Source organism: Dendrobium catenatum, unplaced genomic scaffold (genome assembly GCF_001605985.2).
Source record: "Dendrobium catenatum unplaced genomic scaffold, ASM160598v2 fragScaff_scaffold_1523, whole genome shotgun sequence".
NCBI classification, from domain to species: domain Eukaryota; kingdom Viridiplantae; phylum Streptophyta; class Magnoliopsida; order Asparagales; family Orchidaceae; genus Dendrobium; species Dendrobium catenatum.
In genome coordinates, this window is record NW_021319985.1 from 42,925 (window position 1) to 62,633 (window position 19,709).

Sequence of the window (19,709 nt, forward strand, 5' to 3'; positions counted from 1 at the left end):
AAAAAAAAATCTTCCGAAGATATCTTTAAAATATTGCACGAGATTATTCTATGAATATTTTTCGTACATTAACTGGGCCAGGGCAAATCGGATCCCGGGTCTCAAAGCCCACCCAACAAAGACTGGCCCGCACATCAGTGGACACAGTTTCTCACACGTGTGCCATTGGAGGCAGATAATCAGTCGAGGCCGCACGTGCCAGTTACTCCCCCACATCTTCACGCTATCAACTTGAAATCGAGAAAGGTTCGCCGTTCCGGCTGCGCGACGGAGCCAAATTGCCCTCTTCTTCCCCTGCCCCTACTCAGAGAGAATCCAAATATTTAATCGTTGTCTCGAATTGAAGGAGTGGGGGATTTTCCTACCCACAATCAGAAAGTTTCGAACTTTCCCCTAAGACGATTCGTTCAGCGGTCGATCAATTGATTGAAGCGACGCGGTGGCCAACCTGGGTGGTCGCATTGAGGGCTCAGCAATGGAAGGTGCAAGTAGCTGGAATGCCCTTGAGTGGACCAAAACAGAGGTCTAATCCTAACCCAACCCATTTTCTTCCAATCCCCGGGCTGTATTTCTTCTCTGTTAGTTTTCCCTCGCTCTTGTTTAGCACGAGCTTACCCAAGGATCATGCTTCTCTGTTTGTGTATGGGGATTGCAGTCCGTGTCAAGGTCAGCGACTCATGGGATGGCTGAGTTCTTGCTGGAAGCCGAGGAGGTCATTGTACAGGTACCACATATATCTTTTGCTTTTCTTTATATGTAATTATCTCATCCGTCTGTTTACCATTATTGTATGTTATTTCTCAATACGGATCAAGAGATTTAGGTGGGAATATATCTTTTCATCAAATATTATTTATAAATGTTGTTTATTTGACACAAATTGATATGTAATGGTATAAATTATTTTATTTTTAGTTGAGTGATCTGCGATAGTTGAATTGAAATGAAGTCGGCACTTATCATTTTATATAGAAGAGTTTGAAGTAGCTCATGCTCAAGAATAGAACCGTCAGAAGCGCTGAATGATCTTCATTTTTGCAATTAAAGAGAAAAAAAAGAATGAGTAAAAGATGAAGTGGATTTTAAATATGCATATCAAATCACCAGAAACCTGATATTTCTGTAGCAAGAATCAACGTTGTGAGTGATTTTCCACAAAACCATCCTTACTCTGTAGTGATCCACTGAGCAATACATGCCATGTTATCAACTAAATATAATAAAGAAACAACATTGGAAGCATTATTTCCTTATTCATGTCTATATCATCCAATCAGAAAATCCCCTTGTTCTTACCAATCATTAAAAGAATAAGGGCAGCACTTTTGCATTAAGTATAATCTGATTTAATACCATATTAATTTAAATAGAGAAAAATAATCAGTTATTGTTATAATCTATAAAAAGACAAAATAAAAAGTTAGGGAAAACATGACCAAAAACCATTCCATTAATTAACATAACCCAACAAAAAATACATGGGCATTACCAACTTGCTTTTTCATCTATTATCATTTAGATGAAGGATTCCCTTGTCCCAAACTAGAAGAAAGTGAAGTATGATTTCTCTCAATAGCCACACATAGACATGCTAATTAAATCTCCCATTCACAGTAATGATAAGCACAAATGTTTCATGATTTGATAAGCACAAATGATCCTTATGATGACTAAGAAAAAAAATGCCAATAAAATTTTTTGTTGTAGGTTTTCATGAACCTAACAACAACAACAATAATATTAAGTCTTTATCCCACTGTGAGGTCGGCTACATGAATCATTTGTCTCCATTGTGTCATGTTAAGAGTCAAATTCTCATTCAAATCTAATAAAGACTTGATCGCCCCAAGTCATAATCACTCAACTAGATTCATTATTGCTAAAATTACACTCATATATTCAGTTTTAGATCTACTCAACCGAAAACCTTTAAACTCTAACGTTGTCCTCCATAATTCAACTTTACCTTCAACTTCCTCTCTAGTTTTATTAACAAGAAGAATATCATATGCAAAAAAACATACACCAGGGGACAACCTCTTGCAAATGTCTAGTGAGAACATCTAGAACTAAAGCAAAAAAATATGGGTTTAAGGTTGATCTTTGATGTAATCCAACAGAAATAGGAAAATACTTGGTCAAACCATCTTGTGTTTGAACACAAGTGACAACTCCTGTATACATATCCTAAATGACTTGAATATAAGTATTATTAACCCCTTTCTTTTCTAAAACTCTTCATAACACTTCTCTTGGAACTTTATCATATTCTTCCTAGAAATATATAAATATTATTTGTAGATCCTCTTTATTCTATCTATACTTCTCCAACAAACCTCTTAATAAATGTATAGCTTCCATAGTAGGGCCTACCTGGCATGAATCCAAATTGATTTTGAGAAACATTAGTATCACGTCGTAACCTATGCTCCATGACTCTCTTCTATAGTTTTAATGTATGACACATTAAATTAATTCCTCTATAATTTGCACATTAATCTCGTGCATCACCTTTATGTTTAAAAATAGGAATCAACAAACTCATTCTTTACTCATTTGACATTTTCTTATTATTCAAAATATTGTTTAAAAGTTTAGTAAACCAAAAAATTCCTTAATCTCCTAAGAATTTATGCACCTCTATTAAAATATTATGAGGTTCAACAGCTTTTTCACACTTCATTTCTTTAAAGCATCTCTAACTTCAATTTTACTAATACATCGATAAAAACAAAATTTTTATTTTCATTTACGATGCTAAGGTCACTAAAGTCAATCGTATTCTCACAATCTTCATTAAAAAGTTTAGCAAAATATCCCATCCACGTTTGTTGAATATCATCTTCTAATAAATATACTTTTTAATCTTCATTCTTAATGCACTTCACTTGAACTAAATCATTACTACTATCTTTATGTTTGACTAACTTATACATATATCATTTTCCTTCTTTAATATCTAAACTTTTATATAAATCATTAAAAGCTTAAATTTTTGCATCACATATTATTTTCTTAAACTCCTTACGACGCTCTTTATATCTTTCCTAATTATCAGAATTTTTATATCTAAATTAATAATAAATCTTCTTATTTTTGGTCTTTTCTTACACATTTTGATTACACCACTAACTATTTTTTATTATTAACATCTTTTTCTTTTGATACTCTAAGTACATCTTTTGCAATATTCTTAATATCACTAGTTATTACCACCATCATAGGATAGCATAAAAACAAAAAAAAATAGAAAATATAACAAATATTGTTCATAACAAAAATTAAGCAGAAAAATCTAAATGCATCACTTCCTCATGCTCACACAAAATCTTAAGATCTAGAATCTTAAGCTAAAAATTATTTTTGTTAATATTTTTTAAATGCCCCATCTAATTCTAGAATAATGTTTTACTTTGTTTTTATTATTTTGTCCATTTATTTTGAAGTCCAAAACTAATAAGCGATGTTGGGTACATAAAATTTCATTTATAATAATTTTATAATCTTTGCAATCTAAATGATATATTTTTCTTATTAAAAAAATAATCAATCTGAGTTTTACTATATCAATTCTTCTAAGGATGAGATGCTTATGTATTTTCTTAAATAATGTATTAACAATTACAAAATCATAAGATAAAGAAAAATTTAATATGATCTTAACATCTTCATTAGTCGCTTCAAACTCATGACCACTATTAATGTTTTTAAAATCATCTGCCTCTCTACCAACATCATAAAATTTTAATTAGATAAAGAGTTAAGTGTATCCTTGTTAGTTTGCTTTCTTATTCACAGCAAAAAAAGCAAAGTTAAATAGTTTTCATATGAAGTTAACTATTTAAAGCTTGTCCACATTGTGCCCACATAATGATAACAAATGTCAAGGAGAAGAAGCACATAGCAGCCTATTAAACCTCTTTGTTTAATAAAGAAATTCTTATAGTTTATGTATGCTTATATGAAATACCATAACTGTTGGTCCATTGAAATTTTAATGACAAAAAAAAGAAAGACTTCCAATTTTTCCCTAGAGCAAATAGTGACAAGGTGAGTGAAAAAATGTGAATTGAATTAATAAAAATTGCAAATGATTAGAAGGAAATACCTAACAAAATTATATTTGATCAATAACAATGACAACTTTGAATCTAAATAAAAGATAGTGGAAGGTAGAGGAATGCATAGCTTTTTTAGAAGTACAGAGAGAGTTTGAGGGCTATTGTATGTATTGGGATAAGTTATGGGGTGGCATTATGACTTTGGCAAAAGGCTTTCACCCTTTGTAGTGGGCCTCAGTTCTTGTCTCTTCATTGAGGATACAGTGGCTGAAAACCTTCCTTGCTCACTTTTTTTTATTACGTTTAAGAAAATGGTGGAAATGTTATATTAAAAATTAGGTAATGTCGTAGTGAGATTTTGGGCAAAATGTTCTACCCCACAGCCGCCTCTAGCCTTTTATGTATTTAACAGATGTAAAATTAAGGAGTTGTTGAAAAAAATAAAAATAAAGAGGAGTTGTAGGTTAGCTGGCTTATTGGAGATTGGTACTCTATTTTCATCCCCATCTAATTAGCTTGCTATTTCACAATGTAAAATGAACATTACTCGTTGCTCGGAAGATGATGGATTTTCGATATTTTGGCTAGCTCAACTAATTTCTCACATGGTTGCTTATGTGAGATTATTGGAGATTGGTACTCTATTTTCATCCCCATCCAATTAGCTTGCTATTTCACAATGTAAAATGCACATTACTCGTCGCTCGGAAGATGATGGATTTTCGATATTTTGGCTAGCTCAATTAATTTCTCACATGGTTGCTTATGTCTTAGTATGTTGTTCAAGATAGATTCACTTTGTGGTCTGCAAACATTGGGTTGTAGGGATCCGGATCCACCCATTTTCTTTTGGCTGGTTTTTTTTTTTACATTAAAGCTGGACACTTTGTTGGTAAAATCTTTTGGGGAAGTTTGAATCCATTGCTATCTTTATGATTAAATCTTTCGAGTGGAGGTTAGTTATTGACAACGATGCTTCTTATATGTTAATCTAAAGTTAGGATTTTCATTCATCTCAGCTATATGATCATTAGAGACCGTCAATTTTGTTTATTAGAAGTTGCAAGTAATTTATAATTTCTATTTATATAAATTTTTTTCTTTAGATAAGATTATTTTATATCGCATGATAGCATTATTATGCCTTTGTTGCGATGTTATTTTATTGTTTAAAATTTTTTGATGTTTTAAAATTTTTGTTTAATGAGAGTTAATGCAATCATTGATAGGGTCATGGTGTTGTTCTAGTCAACACAGATACGGCAGGCACATTGTCAGTAACAAACTTTCGCCTTCTTTTTCTGGTTAGTGTAACTCCTCGTTTCTGTTGAATTTAATGTAACCATCTATATATCTAGAAGAGATTTGTTGTTACATCTATGATTTTTTTTTTGTTTGCATATGTTCTATTGAATGAATGCTGACTTTTTCCTTTTGTAGAGTGAGGCTTCTCGTGATATAATTGAACTTGGCACCATAGCATTGACAACTATCGAGAAGTTTAGTAAGCAAGTAAGTGTGTTATGAATTGTTGCAATCAAATTAGTTTATATGCTCCAAAATTGTCATACTGTTGACATTTAACATCACAATATTAAATAGTTGTATCAATTTGGTTTTACACTTAAATTAATTGATATTATTTTGCAAATAGTTATTGCTTGTGGATCTACTTTTGTGTAATTCTTGTTAAGGTAAATTAAAATTGATTTGTGGACTATATATGTATTTTGACATATGTGCTTGAACCAAAGGATGTGAAAACATTCAATGGTGTTTATTTTGTTAGATATGCTCTGTGTGGATTGATCCATGTCCAACTAGATTTTTTTTTGAAGTTATGTATTGTCTATTTTAATTGCTAATTCTTGTGAAAATGGGAAATTCCGGACTTATCTAACCATGTTTTTTTTAGTTTAATAATCTTGTAGTATGCTTTTGAATGAATCATTTGAGTTAAGTAAAATCCTTATGTGCCTAGTTAAGCTTTATAGTTACGATCTTTATCATTAATTCTTTTCTATTCAACTACTAAATTGACAAAATAAGATGCTAAATAAATAATCAACATCAGTGAATATGCATACAAGGGGCTCACTATTGGTGCTTGTCGCTTTGCGTTGCTTTAAGTGTGTATATATATTGAACCAATATTCTTGTAATTGTTAATTTATTGTTACTTTTGTCTAGGCTTCACCTTTTAAGAAAAGGGTTGTCAACATCTTAGTGCAAAAATTGTGCTACTAAGGAGTTTCTATTATGACTATAGGCCAAGGGAGGCTAGATCGACAGTGGAGGGGATGAAACCTGAAACCAAATCCAGGGAGATTTCGTCCCCTCTTGTGGGGCCCAACAAAGCAATAATTTATTATATTAGGAGGATAATTAAGGAGAGAATTAAGGAGATAATTAAAGAGGGAAAGATCTCCTATTTGAATTCAAATAGGAGAGTGAAATTAATAAGGAAAGCATGCTGATTTGGGGGTTGATTTGGAGGGAATTAATTAGTAGATGTTTCCAAATTAAAGAGGGCATATTTGAGGGTTGATTAATTAGGAGTCATTTCCTAATTGAAGACGACAAATTTGGAGGCTGATTTGGGAGGGAATTGAGGGTTGGCTGTTTTGGTATTTATTGCTTATTGTTTGCTATAATTAGTGGGGTTTATGTTATGTTTGTATGCAGAATTTGATTTAAGAGTGCTATAGTTTTCTTTTTGTGAGGGATCTTAGAGGCGTCTAGGGTTTAGGAGAGAAGGTCTTCTTCTTAAAAGAGGACCATTGTATCTTGCTTTGTTCGTATTTAATTTTCTATCAATAAAAATTTAATTTTGTGTTAAATCTCTTGGAGTTTGTTGTTGTTTTTTATACCAAGACGCATCAAATTAGTATTAGAGCGAGGTTTTTGGAGAGATGACAACAAAGAAAGTTGATGCGTTGAAAGGAAAAATAGAACAATTCAAATTCGACATGGAGTAGAAGTTTTTAACAATGGAGAATCGGATGGAGAGCCGATTTGGAGGGATACAAGAGATGTTAAGGAAATTGATGAAGATGCAATCTAAAACTCCACCGGTGGTTCCAATTACTAACCCTAACCAAGATTTGACTGGGATTGCCTTGGCCGAATCTAAGGGAAAGGAGATCGGACGGAAGGGGTTTGACGAGGAGAGTTTCATCCAGTAACATCTTCCTCCTAGGGCTCCAATAAAGGGTGGATCAGGGTTTCCAGAAGAGGAGACAACAATGAGGGGATTGTGTGGTGGAAGTGGTGTAATGGCCAACCATTATGAGAGACATTTCAGGGCTAGGAGAGTGGGCTACCAGAGATGGAGGGTGTCGAGCTGAATCATGGGATCATATCATGCGAAAGGTGGGAGTCCCGCCCTCTATACACGGGGAAAATATGAAGCAACCGCTACACTGGAGGAGGAAGAAGCTATTGGGGTGGTAGCGTTGCTAGGGGGGGTGGGAGTATTGTTATGGCTACAAGCCAAGGGACGCTAGACCGGCAATGGAGGGGGCGGAACTTGAAACCAAATCCAGGGAGATTTCAGCCCCTCTTGGCTTCTTTTGGGGCCCAATAAAAGAATAATTCATTATGTTAGGAGGGTAATTAATGAGAGAATTAAGGAGGAAAATATATCCTATTTGAATTCAAATAGGAAAGGGAAATTGATAAGGAAGACAAACTTATTTGGGGGCTGATTTGGAGGGGATTAATTAGGAGATGTTTCCTAATTAAAGAGAGCAGATTGAGGGCTGATTTGGAGGAGATTAATTAGGAGATATTTTCTAATTGAAGAGGATATATATGGAGGCTGATTTGTGAGAGAATTGGGGAGGGCTGTTTTGCATTTATTGTTTATTGTTTGCTATGAGTAGCGGGGTTTATGTTCTGTTTGTATGCAAAATTTTATTTAAGAGTGCTGTAATTTTCTTTTTGTGAGGGATCCTAGCGGTGTCTAGGGTTTGGGAGAGAAGATTCTCCTCTCCAAAGAGGATCATTGTATCTTTTTTTGTTCGTATTTGATTTTCTATCAATAAGAATATATTTTTGTGTTGAATCTCTTGGAGTTTGTTGCTGTTTTTGACACCAAGAAGCATCAATTTCATTTCCCGTACAATGATTTTTGTCAATCGATGGCTTTGCTTTATGAACTATTTGATCTTGTGTTATTGCCTAACTTTCATATAACTATTATGAGATTAACTGCAATGAGATTAATTGGTCTTCATGAGAACCCTCATGTACTTCGATTCATGGGGTGTTATTGCAATTGACAACATTCATGATTCTTCTTTGGCCCTTAAATTCTATTTTCATTATCTCATATAGGAGGCATTTTGTCAACATTCTTTTATCCAACTCTTTGTTATTCAATATCTAGTGTCAGTTTAGTACGTAAGGAATTTTTTGGTTTTACCAATTATTTTAGAAGGATTTAATTTTTATTCTCTTATACCACTCTTTTTCATTTAGTATCTAATATTGTTTTGGGATATATAAGGAATATGCTTGTTTGAACTATGATTTTTGTTATTCGAGAGTTTGGGGAAGGCTTCTTGTTGTAGGAGTTTGTCTTACTGATAGGTACCACTTGAATATTCCAAGTGATTCCTATCGGATCTTCGCCAAGACACGAATATTCTGCTGTTTTCAATAGAAAACAGCCACCAATAGTGGAAAAAAACTGAGAAAATAGGGAGAAAACGTTGGAAAAACAATCGCAACAATTGTATTCCACTAGTAGACGATCAAAACCAAAGCAAGATACAATGTTCTTCAATTCGAGAGGAAGAACAACTCTCCCACAATCTCCGGCAACGCCAAGAGCCCAAGCAAGAAACCCTAGAACACAAAACTCTTTTCAAAATCAAGATGAAACCCTAATCCCCTCATAACTCTCTATTAATACAATCTAATTCAAATTAAAAGCAAAAGGACTTCTCTACCCTTCCTTCTCCTACAACTCTTGAACACAAACACCTTACAAATACTTTACTAACTTGGACACAACAAACCTAAAGGAGCTTCATTCCATTAGAAGAAGTATACAAATGAAGTGGCACTTGCGTAGAGAAGAAAGGGATTAGAAGCCCGAGAAGAAAGAGGAGAAGCTCGCAAGCTTTCCTAGAAGTAAGAAGAAGAAGTGGACAAAGCTCCCAAGTTTTTCCAAAAACCCTCAGGTTTTCTTATTCCAAAAATAATATTTTTTACCCATCTCAATCATCCAAAAACATCTTCTATATATAGGCATGAGAGGGGAAACCAAACAGCCCCAAAAACTCTTCACATTCTAAATTAAATGAGGGAAATGATAAGCCAACAGCCACCTCACTACATTCCCCAAAAATACGCAGGAAACAGAGCACCAAAGCCACAGAAAAGCCCCCAACAGTCACGGGAAAGCAGCCCAGCCAGGGACCCGAAGAGGTAGCCGCAGGAACCAAAGAGGCTCGCACGGAACCGAGGAACCAAAGGCACGGGAAAACCACCCAGCATAGAAAACCAACAGTCACCCATGGAAACCAAGGGGCCAAGGCACGGGAAAACCACCCAACATAGCCAACCGTGGGAACCAAGGGGCCAAGGCACGGGATACAACCAACACAGAAAACCCAAAAGCCAGCCACGGAAACCCACGGGACAAAGGCACGGAAAACAGCTAGCCGGCATAGGAACTCAAGGGACAAGCTCAGATTTTAAGAAGAAAAGGGGAGAAGAAGGGACAAGACCACTCCATAATGAATCCAACTTATGAGCTTACCTTAGAAGATTAATGAGCTATGTAGATCAATAAATTTTCCCATTGAATGAACTAAACTTCAGCTCATTAATTAATGAGCTAGCAAGCTCAAGAGATTTCACAATTTTTGGATTAGGTTTACAGACCCCCCCCCCCCCCCGCCTACATCAGGATGTAGATGGTGATATAACTTTTAGCGTTAAAGTTGGATGGTAAATTGGAGAAGTTCCTTAAGGATATTATGTTCCAATAATCCCTCCATTTGACTTTTGTAGGTCACGTGTTCGAACCATAGAACAATCTCATATAATTCAAGCTGCCAATTTTAAGCATGAAGTATGTGGATATGATACGCTACGGGAGCCCACAGCTAGGAAGGAGGAGCTATTATTCATTATGTAAGGAATCAAGGGGGAGTTATTTACGAAGTTTTTATTGTGGAAGGTTTTAATTTAGGAAGGTTTTAATTGTGGAATGTTTTAATATTTTTGGAAGATTTTTATTGTGGAAGGTTTTGATTTATGATGGTTTTAATATTTTAAGAAGGTTTTAATTGTGAAAGGTTTTAATATTTTGGGAAGGTTTTAATTGAGTTAGGACTATTTAAGGAGTTTTGTCTAGGGTTTTCATGCTATGTATGGTGAGTTTCTTTTCCTTTTGTTGGTGTGAGTTTCTTAGTGGTGGCTAATTTTTTGTGGGAGAGCCAATCTATCTTTCGAATAGTAGATCAATTGAATCTTACATATTAGTTGAAGGGATAGTAAAAAATCAGCCCCTATATTTGTGTTCCTGCATTTCTTCTTTTCTATTTGTTGTTTTTTGCTTTCAAGACATATCAAATTGGTGTTAGAGCGAGCTTTTTGGAAAGATGACAGAAAAGAAAGTGGATGTGCTGGAAGGTAAAGTGAGGGAAATGAGATTGGACGGGAGGAGTTCGACAAGGAGAGTTTATATCATCAAGAGCTACTTCCTATGGCTCCGATAAGGAGCGGATTATGTTTTCCATATGGGGGGGATAACAAGGAGGGAATTTTGTGGTGGAGGTGGTGGGATGGCCGACTACTATGGGAGATATTTCGGGCAAGGGTAGTGTGTGATCAGAGATAGAGGGGGTTAAGCTAGGCCTTGGGGATCAGATCATGCAAGGAGGGTGGAAGAAAGGTGGGATTTCCACCCTCAATACACGGGGAAAACATGGAGGGATCACGACAACCGCTACACTGGAGGACGAAGCTATTGGGGCGGGGCGATCCTAGGGTGAGAAAGTTGAAGATGTGAAGGATTGAGGAGAAGAAGAGTGAGAGTTCAATAAGTTATACACAAGCTCTTTCCAAGGAGAAAGATGTGAATGAAGAGGGCAAAGAAATATACTTGCAAAGTCTTGCTGATGGTGTTGATCAAAACCTAAGTCTTGTGCAAAGTGATTCTACGGAGACATCCACATCCAAAGAACTTGCGTTTTTAGAATCCAAAAACGAAGATAGGAAAGACACTCTAATCAAGTCAACGTTTGAGAATGAAAGAAAACCAATGGAAGCACCTTTGTTTTCTCCTGGTATGGGTATTTTTGTAGATGAAAATGTTGAGGCTGAAACACAGAATACAGCTAATACAGAGTTCTCAAAGGACAAGGTTGACATCGAATTGATTAGGCTGGAAAATTCAAAGGATGAAATTCAGGTGGAAAGAGTTGCTTTGCATCTTTAATGTCTGGAGAATTGATTTGTGGTCTTAGAAGGCAATGATGAGATTATAAACGAGATGGATCTAGCAGATCATGATATGTAAGAACTGTATTGTCCATTCCGATAAGGAAACTAGAGGATGAAAATGATATCAGTTTCTTTAGCAGTCAATTGATTATTTCGACTAATCAAATTAAAATCCTGAAAAACAAATTCAAGTTACAAAACATGAGCTTGAGGAGGAGCATTATAAAGTAGTAAACATTGAGATTGATAATTTCATCCTGAAGCAGTGTTTGGTTGAATTGACTGAAAAGAATATGTTTCTCTCAAAAGATTGCAGAAAGTACATGGAGAAATTGAAGCATGCAGAAAATTCCTTTTTTGAACTCAAACAGGAATGGACCACTCAAGCGAGGAAGCTAATTACATAGTCGGACCATAATGTGAAACTTTTGGAACGGATTCATGTAATGATGAAAACATATGACACTAAGAAGATTTGTGAGTCATACGATGCCAAGGACTATGAGATTTCAAATGATTGTTATGATAATATGTTGCAGATGATTTCAAATAAAATTGCAGAGTTGCAGGCTATTGTTCCAGTTACCAACGGTGGAATCCATCATTTTCAACTTGAAAATTCATCTTCTTTCACACTTTTAGAGCAACTTGCATTGATATTGGTGGAGCTTAGAGCACAAAATAAAGTGCTTGAGCAAGAATCTTTTTAGAGAAATCAAGAAATTTTTATCCTCCAAAGAAAATATCACGAAGTAATGGAGATAAATAAGCAGTTGCAAAAGGATATTAATGTTGGCAATCAACGTGAGGAAATGCTAAATGTAGGATTGGAGAGAATGTGTGGCAGATTATCGGATTTGCAGGAAGCTTGTCTTATATCTCAGAGTGAAATCTTGAACTTGCTCAAGGAAAATGAAGCTGCGAATAGGAAAATGATGATATCCTTGAAGAAGCTATTGCTCAGGAGCTCCTCCCATTAATTTTTCAGGAGTTGCATTACTGAAAAATCTTCTCAGTGGTTAATTAGTAATGTGAACTATCTTTATAGGATCACGAATGATCTAGGCCAGGAGATCAGAGTGATTAATAAAAGCATGAGAGCTCTAGAAGCTGAAAACATGCATCTTAAGGAGTGCCGAACCCACATAATTCTTTTTAAAAATAAAATCCAATAAGCAAGAAATTCCTTGAAAATCTCAACATAGAAAAAGCGATAGGTGGGAAACTTTTAGAACAAAGATACATTGAGCTGTCCAATTCAGGCAAGTTTCAAGGCATCCAAAACTCAAAACTGCCTCTTACTCCTGATGAATGTATGCAGGTGATCAATAGAAGAAAATTTCTGCGAGATTTTGTGCTTTCGAAAACCCAGTTAAATGTTGGAAGAGGAATTTTATGAATTGCATGGAGTGGAGCACATAGAACCCGGTAATCCAACTTGGCATATGAACTCTTAGTATCAATTGACGAATGTAGATCCAACAAAGCAGAAGCTGCATAGTTCCTACATGACCTTCATGTTTCATCATTCATGGAATTGATATTTAAGGAGAAATTTTTTAGGTTGATGCAGATACTTAAGGGCCTCGGGACAACTGATATTATGCAAATGAAGTTTCCAGTTGAAGAAATTGCTTGCGAAAATGCCAAGAAGATTTAAAAGAAAAAGTTGAAGTGTTTGTAAAAGAAAGTAAGGGGCTGAAGGCATAATTGAATGCTTATGCTCCCCTTTTTTCTTTGACAAATGAGATTGCATCTCTGGTGGAACGCACCTTTTGATTGATAAATCTTCACATTATGAATAATAAGAGAAATCAACCTAAAAATTTCAGTCAAGTACGAGGCAAGCATCACAGCTCAAGTAGTCTAAGAGCATCAATTAGAATCTTGGAGCTAAAAAGTTGCGCGCAAAGGTTAAGGTGTTACAGAAAGTAGTAGACGATATTAAAGGACTTCTAGAGGAAGGAGTTGTTTCTGGTACCAATGTGGATGATGAAACATGAAAAGTTTAAGCGTGGAAGTCAAATAGAAGCACAAGATCGGGTTATAGGCATTGACAAAGATGTTAAACTCTTGAAAGATGACATATTCTCTAAAGTGAAGCACAAGCAAATAATGAATGATATAGAACTTGATCATGTGCTAAGTGGTTCTCGACATGAAGCAAATTTTGTTGTTGAAATAGATGATTTATGAGACAATTTCATATTTACACCTTCGAGACACGTGCGTGGTCTTTTGTGTTGGTGTGTGGGGGGGGGGGGGGGGAAGTATATACTCAGGGGATCCCACAGCAGCAGAGAGCTATTATTTATTATGTAAGGAATCAATGGGGAGCTATTTAGGAAGGTTTTAATTGTGGAAGATTTTAATATTTTAGAAAGGTTTTTATTGTGGAATGTTTTAATTTTGGAAGGTTTTAATTGTGGAAGGTTTTAATTGCGGAAGTTTTTACTATTTTAGGAAGGTTTTAATTGTGTTAGGGCTAGTTAAGGAAGAGTTATGTCTAGGGTTTTCATGTTATGTATGCTGAGTTTATTTTTCTCTTGTTAGTGTGAGTTTCCTAGCGGTGGCTAGGGTTTGTGGGAGAGCCGATCTACCTCTCGAATAGTAGATCAATTGTATATTTCGTGATTAGTTTAACGAGTAATAAAAAATTAGCCCCTATATTTGTGTTACTGCATTTCTTCTTCTCTATTTTGCTGTTTTTGCTTTCAAGATGCATAAGGATATTATGCAATTTTGGATTTCAATTCCTTACTTGAATGGATGGCCATCTCCATCACATTATAAGAGCATCGTAAGTTCGTTAAGGCTAGTCACAATATCCCAATCCAATCCCCACCACTTTGCATAGTTATTTTTGAAATTTTTATTCAAATAGCTCATGTATTTTTAAATTTAAATGGATGATGGTGGCCACCTCAAGTTTAAATTGAATTTAGTTCCACAAAAGAATGCATGGCTTATGGCACTATCCACTTTACAAATTACAAGTCAAAATCCTCGAAAAACATGGTTGTAAGCTCATTTTGTTTCAGCTAAGCATGATCAAGCTACCGACCCCCCTACTCTTTCTTTGGTTTTAAATTTTTTCTAGCTTATTGTACCGCATGTTTCCTTTTATGCTTTAATGAATTATTTTTGACTTGGAAAATTAATTGGAGGCCTTCTCCCATATGATATTTTTGTGCTTAATGGCTATAACCTGAAATATTTTTGTAATGATTTTATTTTGTTATTTTCTTCTTATTAACCTCAATTCTACATCTCCCCTATTTTTTAAATGCCAAAAATAAATCCACAAGCCCGTGCAAACTTTTGTCTCCTTAATATTCCTAAACCTTAAATACTTTAAGCTTTTTATTTTGCCTCATACCAAACTCTACCCTTTTTCTAAACCCTACTACAAGTCCAAAACATATTTTCTGTCACTCGTAGCCGTAAGATCATCTCTCTTCTCAGCCAAGTCACTCCAATACCATGTCCGAGCCCACATAAAGGACAATTCTTCTTAAAAAAAATTCTTAAATACCTTGTACCTCTCAGCGTCCCAAAGAAACCCTACTAGACCTTTGCATAGCCACACCTCAACTACTACACCAGCATTTCTACAATCCTCCCAGATCTTTGGAAGGAAAAGCAAGTCCATCCTCTGCATAAACACCATCATCACGGCCATAACCTCTCTGCTATATAGTATCAATGTTGCTTTTTATGAACCCCTCCTCAAACCTCACATTGGTTGAATTATGAGATAATAAATATCATTTTGTACTGTAAGGATACAACTGTGTTGTCCAACATAGGAATCCCTTACAATCATGTTGTGTGTTCGAAATGAAAATTTTGGGATAAATATATAGTTAAAACTAGGAAGGATAGAGCACAAAAAAATTAAATTTGAAAAGTTGCAGCAGTGACATCTATTTATGACAAGATTGTAAAAAAGAAAACGAAAACTTGGGTAATACCTATTGAAGTGGCATGTATAATTAATTGATGATGATAAACCAATAAGGTTTGAAGATAGAAATACTTTGAAAGGAATAAATTTTAAATAAATGTGTGGTAAAATTAGGAAGGATGATGGAAAATATTATATTAGAGTAGTATTGGCACTGGCACCTATTGAAGTGGCATGTATAATTAATTTATGATGATAAACCAATTAGGTTTGAAGATAGAAATACTTTGAAAGGAATGAATTTTAAGATAAACGTGTGGTGAAATTAGGAAGGATGATGGAAAATATTATATTAGAATAGTTTTGGCACTAGCACCTATTGAAGACAAGGTTGCATAAAAAATATTTTTGTGGTTTGTGCCTGAACAACAAAGAAGGGAAGATATATCGATATGGATAGAAGGTTGAATTAATGTGACACAAGTGCAAAGGGAAAATCTAGCCCTATTAAAAATTTCTTTACCTTTTTGATATTTTGTAAATTTCTTGGTTAACCAACCATTACTTTATCATGTCATTTGTGGTCATCATATTTCTATTTTGTATTGTTTTTGTGATAGATCTTCTACTTATTATGACAATGCTGTATTTTGATGTAAATAAAACATTGAAAGCTTGCTCAAAGGAAGTAAATGTTATTAAAAAGTTTTAAAAGGCGTTATACATGCAAAATAATGTTGTATCAGCTGGCTATATTCAAATTGTTGCTCCTTATTAATGCTGTAATTTCTTGGTTTTCTTAGATAGTGAAGCCTTCTTCAGTTCCTCGTCAATTAGATCGAACACAATCACAAAGGCTCCTTCAAGTTTTTGGTAAATCATATTGCTCTTTTCTTGTGTTATTTTTGGTAATGGAATCATTACAATGCTGTATGTTAATCATGTTGATTAATGACATTCTTGCAAACTTATTTTAGTCACGATAAAAACCTTTTGTTGTTTATATTTTTTGGTACTTGTTTATGGAAAAATGTTCTTTGCGTCTATTAGTTACCGTTTTTGTAGCTTCATAATCATACAACACATCTTATAGGTTGTTTATCCACTTATTTGCCATTTTAAATTCTGCTAGTGACATCTAGGTAAGTTTGTTATAACTATTTCTGTCAAGATGTAAGAAGAATATGAGCATGCCTCCTTCGAGTTGCTTTCTTAGAGTAGATAAATTTGTCCAAATCCTTTAAAGTTTGTAAAGTCTACAATAATTTATAAGTGTGGGCTCTAAAAATTTCCACCTCTTTTATATTGGTGATTATAGTTCAAATTTTTAGAAGACAATTTGAATATTAGATAAGACGCTACTTAGAAATTTTGTTCTCATTTTATGAGGGTATTTTGTAGCATGATTTGAGCCTTTATAGTTAATTTCTTCTCTTAATCATGAGAGAATTTTCAATTAAGGCTAGTCAAGAGGCTCTAAATACTTAGCTTATTGTAGCAATGATTTGGTTTAGGGAAGAGATTACGAGAAATATGTCATCATTAGCATAGAGAAGTTGGCGGGGGAATGCTGACAACCTGATCAAGCTCCTATGATTTTTTTCATACTAGGTTTTGTGGACACTTTTCTACTTATTAAGCAGATGTAATTGATCTTGGTTGACTTAATGATCCTTATTAATTACCATGTATTGCATTGTCCAAGGGGATCTCATAGGCCATGGGTGGATGTTTGTCTGAAGTGTCAATTTTAAGCTGAAATTTGCTAACGAAGGGCTTTATGCTATGTCAAACACACCTTATAGTTCATATTAATGGTGTAAGTAAGTAAAGTGGGCTTGAAACTTGACTTGTTAGAAAGCTTGTGATTTGAATTTATTGAGTTGTGAGCTTAGATTATAGCTCATATATTATTGGAGCTTGAGCTTCAGGTTGACGAGGTTGACTCGTTGGTTCTTGAGTTGACTCGATTTAATTGTTTCTCCTCCTGTTTTACATTAAATCTTGAGAGGGGCTTTCAACTGCTCGATTTAGTGCATTGGGTGGAATTACCTTCCTTAACATAAATGTCGTTAGTGTCAATAAGCATTGTTTGTTCCTTTGTGACTCGCTCTTCTTCTTCTTCTTTAAACTTCACTAGTTTTATGGCGACTTTCTTTTATTCTTCAAATGTCGTTATTCCTATTAATGTCTTCTCCAACAAGCTCCCATTACGACTTCCACACCACTGTCAATACCTCCTTAACATGCTCCCATCTTGACGTCCTCACAATGCTTTTCCACCAACCTCAACCTCATGAATTGAGTTCAAGCTTTTCATTAGATTGACTAACTTTGTTTGAGCTCAATATATGAGCTCGATTCAAGCTTGAGTTTCATCGACAAACTGATCTTGTGTTAGTTTTGACTTAAGCTCAACTTAAATCATTTACACCCTTAGTTCACAATTCATAGGTTGAGTCATCAGGGGACATCTTAGTTTGGCCTTAATCATAATATAATGATGCAATTTTGGAGTAAAATGCCCGATAAGCGGGCATATGCCATATCTTTACTTGCGTGATATTTTAATAGTGATCGTATGGATACACTTGGCATGATCTTGGTTCTTGGTGAGCTTTGGTCTAACTTTCAATTTTTCATGCTTTACAAATTGTTAGGGAGGAAGGATGTGTTGGATGGTTGACTGCCTAAGCTTGGAAAGGCTAATTATTTCTCCGATATTTGTAAATTTTGTAATTTCTTTTAGATTTTCTTGTTTTTTAGGGTACAATTGATTTAGATAGAGTTCTCTCCTATTATGATATTTTTTATATAGTGCATTCATCGAGATTTTATCCCAACATAAATTGTTTTGGGGTTTGAAGGTATCTTTTGATAATAAGAACCCATATGGTTGAAATTTACTATTTACATGTCAACAACAACAATATCGAACCTTTATCCCTCTATGTGGGGTCGGCTACATGAATCATTTTTCTCCATTGTGTCCGATTAAGAGTCAATTTTTTATTTAAATCTAATAAACAAAAGTATTTTCTAATACTTTCTAACCAAGTCTTTTTAGGTCTACTTCTACCTTTCTTAGCGTTGGCCATATCTAATACATCTACTCTCATAACGGAGTCATCGGAAGGTCGATGATTTATGTGACCAATCAATCTATAAGATGATTCTCTCTAATCTTATCTTCCACTAAAGCTACTCCAACCCATTCATGTACATACTAGTTTCACATTATGTCTTGTAAAACCAGGGTTTTATAAATTGGACTGAATCGGTCTTAAGGCCAGACCGATTCATCCTGAAAACCATTTTTGTATCAAGCCAGGCTGAGCCGGCCATAACCGCCGGTTCAATTGATTAACCGGTCCCGGTTCCATTGAATTGGTTGGTTCAAATTTTGAAATATTTAAATAATTAAATGAATTAATTTAATACATTAAGATTAAAATATTAATTAATTTATATAATTTAATAAATTAATTTAAATTGAAAATGCTTAATTTTTAAATAAATAAATTTGAAATAAGCATTTCACATGGCTCCATCATTTTATGTCTTATCCCATCCTAACTCAAAAGATAATATAGAGTATATGCATTACCAAAAGGAAATTTCCTAAGTGATGTGAGCCTAAATAAGTTGAATTTCTTAATTCTTAAGTTTACAACATGCACTATATATTTTAAAATAGATTTTTTAAATAAATTTTTTATGATGTAACTAGTATTATTTTTAGCTATTAATGTTAAATAAATTATATGCTTCATTTATTATTTATGTACTTTAAAAATTAATTAATTAATTAATTATTAATAATAAATGATCTAACCTTAATAATTTATAAATATAAATTTATAATATAAATTTAATATATAATTTGTAGGTGTAAATTATATATAAAAATATAACAGAAATTAATAATAATTTATATTAAATTCAGTGCTTTTAAAACCGGACCGAACCGGCCGGTTCGACCGGTTCAACCGTGAACCGGTCTGACGGCCGGTTCGGTTCAACCCGAAAACCAGCTTCGCTTCAAACCGGCCGGTTTTGGCGAAAACCGCCGGTTCAACCAGTGAACCGGCGAACCGGTTTGGGTTTTTTAAAACCGGCCGGTTCAAAATTTTTTATTATAAATGATTAAATAAATTTATATTATAAAGTTTATTTGGATTGATTTTTGTTTGTCAAACCACTCAAGTAAAAATTATATCATATAAATTATAATAGAAATAATTATTTTTAATATTTAAATAATATTTTTTAATGTTTTT

General features: G+C 34.3%; 1 protein-coding gene across 1 annotated transcript in view; it reads left to right on the forward strand.

The window, feature by feature from the left end:
• Positions 1–210: 210 nt before the first annotated feature.
• LOC110098860 (phosphatidylinositol-3-phosphatase myotubularin-1) overlaps positions 211–19,709 on the forward strand; it is a 44,170-nt gene continuing 24,671 nt past the window's right edge. Inside the window, exons 1-5 of the mRNA XM_020825801.2 lie at positions 211–523; positions 656–724; positions 5,291–5,365; positions 5,502–5,573; positions 16,233–16,302. Coding sequence (XP_020681460.1) covers positions 476–523; positions 656–724; positions 5,291–5,365; positions 5,502–5,573; positions 16,233–16,302 — 334 coding nt within the window. The 5' untranslated portion in view covers positions 211–475. The remainder of the gene's footprint in view (positions 524–655; positions 725–5,290; positions 5,366–5,501; positions 5,574–16,232; positions 16,303–19,709) is intronic.